Source organism: Artemia sp. Qi Xiang Cuo, chromosome 5, assembly GCF_049724085.1.
Source record: "Artemia sp. Qi Xiang Cuo chromosome 5, ASM4972408v1, whole genome shotgun sequence".
NCBI classification, from domain to species: domain Eukaryota; kingdom Metazoa; phylum Arthropoda; class Branchiopoda; order Anostraca; family Artemiidae; genus Artemia; species Artemia sp. Qi Xiang Cuo.
This window is the reverse complement of record NC_142798.1, coordinates 56,842,461-56,856,133: the sequence shown is the minus strand read 5'-3', so window position 1 is coordinate 56,856,133 and position 13,673 is coordinate 56,842,461. Positions and strand designations below refer to the sequence as shown.

The 13,673-nt window shown below is 35.7% G+C and overlaps 1 protein-coding gene across 1 annotated transcript in view; it reads right to left on the bottom strand.

Moving 5' to 3' along the window:
- Positions 1–13,673, bottom strand: part of LOC148952307 (uncharacterized) — an 80,853-nt gene that overhangs the window by 2,405 nt on the left and 64,775 nt on the right. Inside the window, exons 4-5 of the mRNA XM_089089754.1 lie at positions 5,071–5,916; positions 2,265–2,505 (exon numbers count right to left, since the gene is read on the bottom strand). Of these exons, the coding sequence (XP_088945880.1) occupies positions 2,265–2,505; positions 5,071–5,916 (1,087 nt within the window). The remainder of the gene's footprint in view (positions 1–2,264; positions 2,506–5,070; positions 5,917–13,673) is intronic.

Here is a 13,673-nt window from a genome sequence, read left to right as displayed (position 1 = left end):
ATTTTGTAATCATTGTGAACCAGCGTACTCTAGAGATTGTCTTGCTGCCTTTGCTGACGAAAATATTATTGGAACTACAACAAAGAATGAATGCAGCGTTCACCCTAATTAAATAACTCCGACTGAGGCAACTATTACTGGGATTGATGCCATTTACCTGGCACCAGACGTTTCGAAGCCAAATTTCCACATTTTTTCCCAAATGGCTAATGTTCCCAGCGATTGCCATAAATCTGAACCTTCGAAGGACTTATTTGTAGACCTCAGGCGTGCTCTGTTCCATTGTTCTCCAGAACTTATTTCAAGATCCTCTAATGGGCTTCCTTACTTCTGTTAAAACTACTCTTATATCTCATACTGCCAATATATTTGGATGTCGACTTTCCCACCAACCTTGAAACTTAAATTTTCAATCGTGTAATCCCCATTAGCTTTGACCGTCTGTTGAGTCATTTTTCATCCCCTAATTACTTACTTCAACGTTCCAAGGACAGTAAAAACGACACCTGATTGTTGGAATTGGTTAGGTAGAAAGTTACACAACCGTTTGTATCTTAAAAAATCAAAGAAATCGGGAATTCAATCTTTAACGAAAAGTCCAAACCGGCGGTGCTAATCTTTGTTTCAAGGCACTTCAGCCAAGAAGTGCAATGGGGTGTTGGGGCCAGCCATCCTGTGCTCTCGCACACCCTTCCCTAGATTTCTCCATGTACCCATTTGGAGTTGGGTCGACTTTGGCTGAGCTTGTAGTAACGGGCATAAAATTCAAAGAAAAAAACTGGGAGAAAAATCAGCAAAAATAAGCTAAAAATACACGAGACTAAACAGCTTAAGAAATTGCGGTTTCTTTTGAATGTGTAGTTGCCTTTGGGGATCAACATATTGTTAATGCTTGAGTTTTTACGGTCTAAAAGCTTTATCAAATAGAATGAATTTGTTTTTATTATTTATTTTAATGGTTCACTACCGCAACACTGATAGACTTTCGACTACATGGTCGTCTCTGGTTGCTAGTGCTCTGCAGTGTATTCGCTTCTCATATGGTAAAATCTCGCCTAATAGAGGGAGGTTCAGCCGCTGAGGCTTATGTAAACTTTACCATAGCTTTTGTTCTCCTACAATTCTTTTTCTTTCCGATTTGCAGCCTCTAATGCGCAAAAACAGACCGTCTTCAGCTAAGGAGAGGCTATTTTAAATATTGTAAGTTCCTGCTATATTTACCGAGGTGGTACAGAAATCACAGGATTATTTCTCATTTTGGACTTATCGACACTCTAGTGCTGCTTGACAACATCGCTAAGGACCTGAGGACCAATACTCCAAGGAAGATATGTGCCAGTGACTGTTTTCCAATTTTTCCAGATTAGTGATTCTATGGATATTGTTAAGTCATTTATGTTGTGTTTATCTTATTATTTCCTTGTGGATAATATTATTTTGTTTTTTCTTTTTTTTACTCCGCATTTATTTTATATTGCGGGTTACAAATAAACTTACTTACTTACTTACTGGCAATAGTGTGATACTGCTCTGAGACCTTTAATTTTTGAAAGCCCAAAGAATATCTTGTAAAATCGCGGTTTTCAATGTGACCGACCTAAGATGGGCCCAGGGGGGAATTTTTTTTTATTTTGATGTCGTTGGTAATTTACTGATCGGAACAAACTTTCAGAGTCAGTACAAAATTCACATTCGCTATTTATAAAATACTCTATTTATTTTAATTTAAATCAATCAGCATCTGAATTGCAGTTTTGTTTTTGCTTCTCTTTTTTTATTGGAAGTGGGACATGGCACTAAATTTCTTTTACGTGAATGGGGATTGTTACATCTAGCTCTGCCATGTTCGTCTCTCTCGAGCTTTTCTGAAATGGCTTTTAAATGTGGTCTCTTTCTCTTCTCCCTTCGTTTTGCCGAAGTCGTTACAACCTGACTTTTGCCTTCTTCTTTTTTTGCCATAATTTAATTACTGAGGTGTTTTTACTTTACTTTTGTTGCATGACACAAAAGCCTCTAGAAAATGTCAAGAATTTCATTTATGAAAGTTTTTTTTTTCCCGAAGAAAACTTTGGTTTCCCTTTCTTGTAAGTAAAGAATCCATGAGGGAGCAATTCTTCCTACAATGAAAACTAAAAACAAATAAATAAAAAGTTAGCTAATTATTTCAGTTAGGTAATGAAAAAAAAATCAAAACAAAGTTAGCAACTACCTACATAAATTAAAATACAATAAATTAAAAGAAATAACTCCTTCTAACAACTTGCCTTGTTTCTCATAGTAATAAGTGATCCCTAATTGCCTCATGTAGGGGATCAGTGAAGACGGGTCATATGATGAACTGTCAGGATCAACGGTTACCGCCCCAATTTCAAAAAAGAATCCCCTCCTCTTCATGTGCTCTTTAAACTGATTCAATGCATGTAAAAGTGTCAGGGAATCTTTACCTCCAGATACACAGACAAGAACTCTTTCGCCACTTTTGATCATCTCGTGTGTCTTGATGGACTATAATAGTTCGAAAGTGGATTAGGCTAAAGGCTAAGACAAAAAGAACAAGGCCCAATAAGAAATTAAAAAGCTGATTTCCTTTTCTTCCTTTTTACTACTGTTCAAGGATAAGATGTGTGAAAAATAGCAATTCTAGACAGCAGTCAGAAAAGCCGCTTGAATTCTGATAAAAGCCTTAATCAAAAAGTTGTAATTTTTATTGGGGAAAACTAAACACCGAATTACGTAATTTTAAGCAACCTCCTTAAGTCTTTTTTTACAAGCTAATATCATAGAATTACGGTAAGTCAATCAGATGAAATTTTACTGGATTCAATTTCGTTTTTATTGACGCTAAGGAAATTCATTGATCGACAGTGATCTAGTATTAGGAATTTTAGTTGTGCTGACCACCAAAAACCCTTTTATGTCAGAAATGAAGAAATCAGGTCTCAGCAGGAGTATTGGTTCTCGTTCTATAGTGTATTATCTCCTGAGAAATTCCAATTCTTAAATAAGACAATAGAGACATTACATTTAAATAGGTATATGTTACAGGATAAAGTTCCTTCTAAACAACTCCAACTAAGGCTATTTTGCTGTGAGAAATTATCAATCAGAGCGTCATAACAGGGTGGATACCCACAGGTGTGTAAAAATTATTGGTTAGTTAAATTACTCTCATCAAGGTAGTTACTAGTAACTGATAAGTTATAACATATGTTGAAAGTCTCAAATAACATTACTTTCAACGAGTAATGACATCCCATCTTTAAGATAACAGAAAGGACAGTTCTTATTTCTGTGCTGCTTTAGTTAAATTGTATGCTCCTTTGGTTAAATATGTTAAAAGTAAGAAAAGTTAGGTGAAAAGTAGCCAATGTATTAGGCTTCAAGTATGGTTCAGCTTGAAATAATAGCTCCAAGTATGAATAGTATCAAAAGAAAAAAGGATCATTGAACTGCTCATTCTTATCTGACTATCTAGCCGACTGGAGAGGTTTAAACTAAGCTTCCCTTTACATATTCAGCAACAAGAACTTTTCTATTATTCAAAAATAACACTATGCAATGCAGCTCTGTCAAAATATTGCTTGGAATGGAAATTTCTACAGACTTAGCCCAAAATAATAGGCTCTGAATAGCTCTATTATTATTAGGCTATATGAATTTGTGACATTATCTTTTTTGTTTAAATTTCAGTAAATTACTGATATCGAAATTTTCAAGTCCATTTACCCCATGCCTGCCCACTCTTACCACTTGTGGGGTCAAAATTTAAAAGTCGAAAAAGCCCTTTCTAATCTAAATCCTGCTTCACTTTTGTTCCTGGAAATTTAGGGAAAATCTAATTGATTCAGTCTTCTTGTTTTTTGGCAAACTAACGAATAGTTTCACGCAAAATCCCATTCAAGCTTACCCTCTAATACCTCCTTTTTCAAAGTGATGATCCACCAAGATATGATACACCAGCTGGACATGGCGGTGGAAATTTTCCAGGCAGCAATGAAGAATAACTCTTGGTTTAACCCTCAATAAAAACTATTGATTGGATTAGGGAAGATGTACTATTAATTAAATGGAGATATAATACAGCCCACTTTCTGGACAAAGAAAGTCAAACAAAAAAAAACAAATAAAAGTACCTTTTCAGACTTATTTTATCTAGTCTCAAGCACAGTCATCAGCTTTTCACTTGAGAAATGAAGTGCTTGAAGGGTATAGGAAAGAACGTGTCTCTGAAGAAAGGGGCTAGAGAAATTTTGACCCCCTTCACTTTTTTCAGATGAAATACCTATCACCAGTTTCAATGTGGTCTTTAATGCTTCTACCTTGTCCGTCAGTGTTCTTAATTTTTTCTTTTTGTAACCATACCTGCACTTATTATTTGTAGGAGAAGCCATTAACTTACTGCTTTATGGTCTGATAATCAATATCTGACGGAAATAAAAGTTTCTTTCATTCTTGATTTTATAGAACAAAAAAGTTTCTTTCTAATTCTGACTGTGCCAAGTACGAAAGTGTTAACTGACCCAAAAAATTACCTTAAAAAACCCAGCACGCATTCAGATAAATCTCGCTGATGAATTTTAACATTTATTTTAAAAATCACACTATGAATAAAATGATCAATCAGGCTGAATTGTGGAAAAGCTTAGTCACTGTTGCACAGCAAGACGAAAAAAATCGCAAAATGAATTCAACTCTCATATTAAAACGTATTATCGGAACTCCATTAGATACGCTTAAAACGTTCCCCATATTTCTATTCTTTTAACATTTAGTAAACCAACAATAATGGTAACATTGTTTTTGCATATACAGCATATTTTAAAAAACATATGCTACGGTTACAAAATACAAACGTGCCTTGGCAGCTCAACAATAAACCAAATTACAAAATCTAACAAATACCATCCACATTTTTAAAGAAACATTTTGAAACTCCCGTTTTAATTTCCCTACACCGGGAGTGCTAAAATTGGAGTTCCATGTTTTATTTCAATTTTTAGGTCAATGTTTTGACTAGGGAAGTTCGTAATTGGGCTTACTGCTATTACGCTAATTTAATATCCTACTTACATCAATCATAGGTTTCATAATATTTTTGGGGACGAACACCCAGCCAGACGTTTCAGTTTCGTCAGGTCTTTCCACATCTGGCTCAATAGCACTGTCACTAGACGAACAGTTACTGCCGGTATTTGAGATATTTGACAAAGTAAATAGTCCACCAAGGGAAACTTGAACTATTTCTTGTTTGTCAGATTTATACCAAGATTGGTCACCGTTTCTTTGTTCTGCTGTACAATTCACTTGCTGTCCAATGTTACTAATATTAGAGTATTCCCATTTTTCTCTTTTTCTGTGCACCCCTTTAACCAATTTACAAGGTTTCTTCTTAATAAAAATATGTTTTTCCTTCAAATTTTCAATTACATCACCTATTACTTCTTGTTGTTTCGCGTAATGGCCCTCTTTTGTCGCGTTGTTACAGACAGTAGGGTTTGTTAATATAACAGAGGAATTTAATTGTTTTCCAATGTCTTTTGTTGCATTTGCATTTACTGCTGCACTTGCTGTTGTTGAATGCAAACTAGTACCTTTAAATTCTGATGGGGCCTCTTTATAGTCCTTAACCGTAAAAGGAGGGACGAAATCGTCACAATTGCCACCTTTAAGATACGTCACGGCTTCACTGGGGATCATGAACCAACGGAGTCGTATTTTCTTTTCACTATCAAAGAGCAAATTTTCATCAGGTACACTCCTGAGATGAGTTGTTGTATTTGGTAGAATATTAGAAAGAAAGTCATGAATTGTATCTTCTGGAGTCAGGGCATCTTCTGTTAAATCACTTGATTTGTTTATCTCCAGTCCATATCTCGAAAAGTGTAAATTGCCAAGCCATCGTCTGTTTTTGAAAGTCTAAAAATAATGAATAGCATGAAAATAGAACAAATACATCTAGGAAAATGTAATTGATTAACATTAACAATTACGAGATATTACCATGAAAACACAATAAATATTTGTCTCAAAACGAATCCTGTCTCCATTTCAAAGCAATCTTCTGAATAAAGGGCAAAAAATTGGAATATCTTACAATAGAAGCCTCTCAGCCGGGCATACCCATATTGTAGTTGTATTTAGTTTGTAAATAAAAAGAACCCGAACCTGAAGAAGCCATCAAGTCAGACATTTCTTAAGTTTTTTGGTGTATAAGGAAATCAAGAAACAGTCCTCAAATCAAAAAACAATCAAAACAAATCAACAGTCCTCAGTCCTCAAAAACAATCCTCAAATCAAGACAAATCAACAGTCCTCAGTCCTCATGAAACGGTCCTCAAATCAAGAAACAATCAAGGCAAATCAACAGTCCTCAAGAAACAGTCCTCAAATCAAGAAACAATCAAGACAAATCAACAGTCCTCAGTCCTCAAGAAACAGTCCTCAAATCAAGACAAATCAACAGTCCTCAGTCCTCAAGAAACAATCCTCAAATCAAGAAAAAATCAAGACAAATCAGCAAATCAAGAATCAAATCAAGAAACAATGTCAAAACCAAAGCAACATACAGCCTAGTTGTCTTTGCGTGAACATCTTATAGGCTATATGATAGGTATAACAATATTTAGTTGAGGGGGTTGTTGTTTTTTAAGTCGTAGATTATTTTCTTTTTCTTTTTTTCTCATGAACATTCTAAAAGCAAAATCTATTCATCACAGTCAATATCAAATTAGGAGGATAAAGAAAAAATCTTATCTTCAGTCTTAAATGATATTGAATTTGATACTCGTTAAGATTTAGGACAAAATAAGAAAAATCTATCGAGCGTCATAACATTTCCAGCCCAAGATTCACACCAAGAAGATGACATCTCAGACATAATTTCTCACTTGCAGTTTAGAGCAAAATAATAGAAGGAAAAACTTAAGCAGTTCTAGATATTTTGTTATTATTATTTTTTTTTTTTTACTTGGTTGACGATAATTTATTGATCAAAAGAATTTTTCTTCCACTTGGGAATTTGTGCTTCCGAAGTCCTCAAGTTACAGCCAATTGTCCCTGTTTTTTTTTTTTTTTTTTTTTTTTTTTTTTTTAATTTATTTATTTAATTTGAAAATAAGTTTCTCAGAAAAAAGAATCAATATATTCCTTTTTTACCACAACACTCAGCATATATTGCATGAATATTTCAAAATTTCCCTTCAAATGGAGGGAGGTTGGGGTTATATTCTCTCTAGATTGAATTGAAGGGGATCGTATCTAGATTGTGGTGCTAGGATATTGGAGATCAGGCAGATTCGAACGGGAACTATAGGTTCTAGAGCCTTTCTTAAATAGCAAGAGATCATGCCACAGCGATGTGGTGTTCTCTGCCATTTTTTGGGACGAACCAGCATTTTTGACACACAGTGGGCCAAAATGCAATGCTTCGAAAATTATGAGATAGCCAATTGATTTAAAATTACTGACGCCACCTATTCAACTTCCCAGTTTCAGAGACCCTAATGACAAGCGGTGGCAGATTTGTTTCTGAAGCTACATGCTGTCTATACAAAATAAACAGATAATATAGGTAATTATTTGTAAGCTTTATTTTGATTTGAGGAGTGGCAAACCAGGACCCAATTATAGCCTAAAAAACGGCAAGAAACTGCATTAGAGTTTGAGTGCCTCTTCTGGGTTGTGTTTATTTCATCCTTGCTACCCAGTTTCACTTTGGGTTGTCTCTCTATCATAGCATAATATATGCATGCGTGAATGAACATGAGTCAGAGATAAGAGAGGACATGTTTATGCGAGAGATCGACTCTTGTTGATAGGAATGCGTCGCCCAGATTTGAAAACCCTATTGTGACCAAGATGAACCAAGAGATGCTCTTAATAAAGTTCCATCTCAAGTTCCAAATTTTCAATCGTAGATTAGTAATTGTAGATTAGTACTAATAGTAATTGTAGACTAATCGTAGATTAGTTTGAGCTTTCCCTTTCAGTCCTGAATTCTGGAGATTATACCGAGATGTTTGATTCAGATGATAGACGAGCTTTAGTAAAGATCCTATCCTTAAAGTACTAAAATAACTACTAGCAACTCATCACGAGACCACGCGGCTAGAGGTAAAACCAGCTGCAAACTCTCCTCCTCAATCCATCTATGTTCACAGCTTTACAATTTACTTTCTTCCATAAGATTACCATTTCCTTTCAATCATTCCTTACGACCTCTTTCGAATAACCTGCATCTTATTTAATCTAAGATGGGTCGCTAATTAGTAAAATTTTAGAAATCCTATAATCTTCCACATGTAAAACATGAAATCATACAGTTCGTGGTAACGAACTGTCAGTAAGGAGCAACTCGGCCCAATAGCAACTGAAACTCTTAAAAAAGAGAATTTTAATAATAATCAATACATCAAAAGAATTTGCTTTTTACGGTGACTCCAAATATTAAGAAACCATTAAGTTTAATGTCACTCATCAAAAGTTACGAGCCTGAGAAAATTCGCCTGATTTTCAAAAAAAGGGGAACCACAACCAAAAAGGCAAGCTATCTTAACAAAAATGACAACACCAGGTTCAGCATATCAGAGAACCCTAATGTAGAGATTTCAAGCTCCAATCTACGAAAATGTGCTTTTTTTCTTCTTTTTTTTTACAAGGAGAAAGATCATGGGTGCGTGTTTGCTTGTCTTTTCTCTTTTTCTAGGGTGATCTATTAAAACCAATGGTCCGAGAATATCAGGAAAGGGCTCATTCGAACGGAAATTAAAAGTTTTAGTGCCCTTTTTAAGTGACCAAAAAGATTATAGGGCAACCAGCTCTCTCCCCACACCCCTTTTTCCCCGAATACATCCGATAAAAATTATGAGATAACAATTTGGTTTCGCATGGTTGAAAGGTATGACAACTATGTCTCTGGGGATGACATGACCATCCGCAGCCCCTGGGGAAGGGCTGAAGTTAAACATTTTTACCATTGTTTAGATGTAGTATTTTTTATTGGAAAAAGGGAATTTTTTCGGCGGGGCGGAATTTTATGCGAAGGGATATTCAACGGGGAGAATTTTCCATGGGGTTGATATTCTCCAGGGGGAATTTTCCATGAAGGGGGATGGGGATTTCCCGGCATGATTTGAAAAACGATCAGAAATTAAACAAAATAAAAATTTATTCAAATAAAAGTAAATAGCAGCATTAAAACTTAAAATAAACAGAAATTATTCTTAAATGAGGGGGGCTGTCCCTTGCTTGACCATCGCTCTTTCCGCTAAAGTTGGACGTTTTGTCACAATTCTTTAAAACAAGACTGCTAAAACACAAGGAACGTTAAATTTGAAAAGAGACTTTAAGACTTAAGCGTAAAGACTGAGGGTCGAGAAATAGGTGGCCCCACTCATATACGTTTTAAGTTTTAAAGTTGCTCCTTACTTTCAGTTGAATTTTTTTTTTATTTAATTACCCTCTTAAGCAATCTTTCATTATACTAGAAAGTGGGATTAAACAGATTGAGAGAAAGTAGGAACTTCATGGGAGGGAGTAAATTGTAAAGCTTTGAAAAGAGTGCAGTGAAGGGAGAGTGTGCACAGTTGTGTTGGCCTCAGGTAGCTAGGCGTTGTGGTGAGTTGTCAGTTACAGGAGCAACACCTAGATGGAAGTACTATTTTTTTCTAACCAATAGCTTTTTTGCTTTTAATCAAAATTTACTACGGTATTTGTCAAATAAAAGAATGTAACACAATATCTCGAAAAATTCCAAAGACAGAGCTAGACGTTTTACTAAAAACCACTAGTGAGAAATTGCGCCTAAGATGCTATCATCACGATGTAAATTGGGCCAGGAAATCTTTTGGACCTGATACTAACATAGTCTGTCTTGCAATTAATGCAGCTGAAACTATGAATTCAACCCCCTTGCAAAAACTGAGGTCTTAGCCTCAAACAAATTGCAATAGTTTTGTTTTTGATACCATTCAAACCGAAAAAAATTCACTACAACATATAAAAAATCGCCCAAAATCGGACGAAGCAAAATTGACCATTTTTAGTCTTTTCTTCTAAAATCACGACTTTATAAAAACAACTTAAATTGCACGTGGAGAAAGTCGGTAATAGGTAAATCTGGTACGTATATCACGAACATGTATTTTGTTTTTGTTTTAAACACTCTTATTCAGTTCCCTTTCTCCCGCCCGTAAATCAAGCGTCGATGTAGGTCTGAGAGCAACATTACGAGAAGTTGAATTCATACAGGAAAAGATTGGAAGGCTAAAGCAGATAAGAAGTCATGTTCATGTCAATTTACCCCCCTTCCCCGATTTCTAAGAATCCAATAAGAAACTTCTCACAATTAGCTAAACGAATAGCTAAATCATTGATTTTAATTTAAACAAAAAATCACAGATAATTTGGAATTGCAAAAGTATTGGAGATTCATCACGCTTATCTAGTTAATCACAAGCCTTCGTTGTCTTTGATTTGGACTAGAACACCAGAGTAATTTCCCTCTTAGTAAGATTCGCAAGCAATATTGCATTTAATGCTATTTTGATGAGAGCTTTGTTCATCACTGTTTCAGGGTCCTGTGCAACCACACTTTACAACGGTGAGAATTCTCTTTGATGCCACTGGAAGATCCGTGAGGATAGGGTACAGCATGCCTTTCATAAGTCTCCATTCCCAATTCTCAGGATCAATGGCAGTGCTCTGAAGCCCAATCCAATCTTGTACTTAAAGATAGGTTCGGAAAAAGCGAAATTTCGCTGCTGCTGAAGCAGGAGGCAGATCTTGAGGATTAACGACAGTTGTAGATATTGCTAATTTCTGCTGAAAGACTCTGTGTCGGTAACTGTCAAGATTCTCAGTAGATTTTCAGCCATACATTTTAGAATAGACAGCCTCTCCCGCTGCTTTAATCTCTTCTTTCGAAGCCGCAATTCTAGAAAATTTTGAAGCATTTTCCCTAAAATGTTCGTTACCTCTCAACCGTTTAAACACAACCCCTTTGCCAAGTTCATGTGGACGGGAAATTGTGTCGCAGCCAAGAATTGCATGAGCAAAAGGAAGCCGTTTGCATGCTGCAGTCCCAATCTTCTTAACAACAGCTTTGATGTCCCAAATTGCACCTGAAGTGATTGGCTAAGGCTCACTGTGCAGGTGGACCTTGTGGTGCCCAGGAATACAATGATAAAGTAACAACACCAACAAGTCGGAATCGTCACCGATAACTACAGTGTCCAGAGTCTTAGAACACCCAACCGCTGTAAGCACAATAAGCAAGTCACCGTCAGCTTTAGCTTGGCTCAAACCTTTGCCTCGTAAATAATCAGAAAGTACATTGACGAAACGGGCTTTATTCTTTTTGTAGGAAATAAATTCCTCTTTTTAGTGGTCAGTCTCATTTCTAGACTAAACAATACTTCTCGTCCAGTGACACGGTTTCGCTTAAGATGAATCGTATCTTTTGTAGAAGCAATGATGTCGCAGACATCAAAGACAATAATCGCGTCTAGATATTTGGCCGAAACCACAGTTTATATAATTATCCAGTAAGTTTACCGCAGATGATTTCTGGCTCTTCATTCTCGGTGCGAACAAAAAGCTCCTCCCACTTATTTCTGCACTTATTGTCCACTTATTGGTGAGCCGGCCAAGTGTTTTTGTCAGTACTTGTTCCGTCGGTGATTATTCTTTGTCTACCCGTGAAAAGGTCTAATGCCGCTTATGTTTATATTTGCAGAAACGTTCTCTGGAGCACTCGTACCTCGGTCCGGGTTTTTATAATGGGTGAGATAGGGAAAGATCATACTGGATAATTATATAAACTGTGGCCGAAACGTAGTACCAGTATTGGTCTAAGATCTGCGAATATGTTATTTTTCTTGGCCCAAGGAACCCTGTGAAGCAAAGCGCCCCCGTCTGAGACGTAGATCCGATTCAAACTATTTTTCCCCCGATAGTATCAATTTTTGAAAGTCGTAGATAATTTCAAAGACCACACTGCCTTTCCACGACGATAAATAAAAGTTCAAATAGGGATAAAATCCTTTTAATCGACAGTGTTTCACAAACAGTGATAAAATTTCATAAAAAATGCTAAATATTTCGGTCACATATGCAGTGACCGTCATCAGGAATAAAACTAAACTAAGAAAATTAAAACAATAGTTTATATACGAAATAAAATAAAACTATATATTATTTAAGACTCTAATTCTTTTCAAAGCAAAAGCTGAAGCAAGCCTCTTTGACCTTTTTGGATCCGGTTCATTAGCGTTCAATGAAATAACACTAGGACAGAGGTTAACTACATTGGGTGGACTGAACTTTACTCTGTCAGATTTTAATAGATTATTGTAGATAGAGTTCAACCCAGATGCATCTGTGTCACGATTTAAAGCTATATTCGTGAATAAAATTTTCTTTATTTCAATAGTTTCACGAAAATTTTGCTTTAAGCCCCGGTCCCTAGAAATCCAAGAGATATTATCTAACAAAATAAAATGGGTTGGAAAATTGAAAATATGTTCCAAGAGGGCTGGAGTAAAATCTTCAGACTTAGAATCTTGCTTTAAAGCCGATGAAATTGAGTCTTTATGCTGTAATAATCTCATTTCCAAATTCTGGTTAGTACGTCCCACATATGAGCTTCGGCAAGTACATGGGATCTGATAGACCCCACTTTGTTGCCCCAATGAAGTTAGATCCTTTCTAGAATTTAGAAAACTACCCAAAGTATTATTACTCTTTAAAGCTACCTTTAGACCCTTACTTTGTAAAATTCTTTTAAGTTTTTCACTTAGCCCGGGTACATATGGTAAGCAACAAAAAACATCCTTCTCCCGAGTTGTCTCCAAGACTTTCTTAGAAATCTCTAGAAACTGTTTCCTTCTTTTTGAAAAAGTCTAGTTAATTAACCACTCTGGATATATGTTACTAATTAGTATTTTCCTTAGAAAACACAAATCCTCCTTAAAACATTTTGGAGTGCAAATACTAAAGATTCGGTCAGTTAAGGAAATGATCAAACCAATTTTTACTTGGCGAGCGTGACCGGAACTTCGTACAATCCGACAGACTCTTTTAGAAATAAGTTTAAAAACTAGTTAAAGTGTTTGAAGGATGAAGGAAAAATTACAGCTAAACTTTATTACAAATGCCTTCCACGCAGATCCTTGTGCCCTAAATTATATGGACTTCCGAAAATCCCTAAGCCTAACCCACCATTACGACCAATTGTGTCATGTACAAGGTCACCAACAAGTGTCTTGAGCAAGTGGTTAGTGTCAATCTGTAAACCCCTTTTGTCTACACAAATTTCGAACAGTAAGAATTCTTCAAATTTGGTTGAAAAACTGAAAAAAGTAGAAATTTCTTCAAGTTCTTTGCTTTCAAGCTTCGACATTTTATCAATGTATACAAACATTCATGTAGAAGCAGCCGAAACTCTTCTAGAAAGAAAGATGTTAAGAAATTTGGACTTGATTAGTGGCAAAAGAGATTCGGAAGTTTCTATAATTATGTATTTAGTAAGGTTGTGCAATAAGTTCTCTTATTTTTTTCCAATTCAGAAGGGATTTTTTCGAACAAGTAAATGAGTTATTCATGGGGGCCCCTTTGTCACCAGTATTAGCTAATATTTTTGTGGAAAATATTGAAACAATTGCGTTAGATTCATA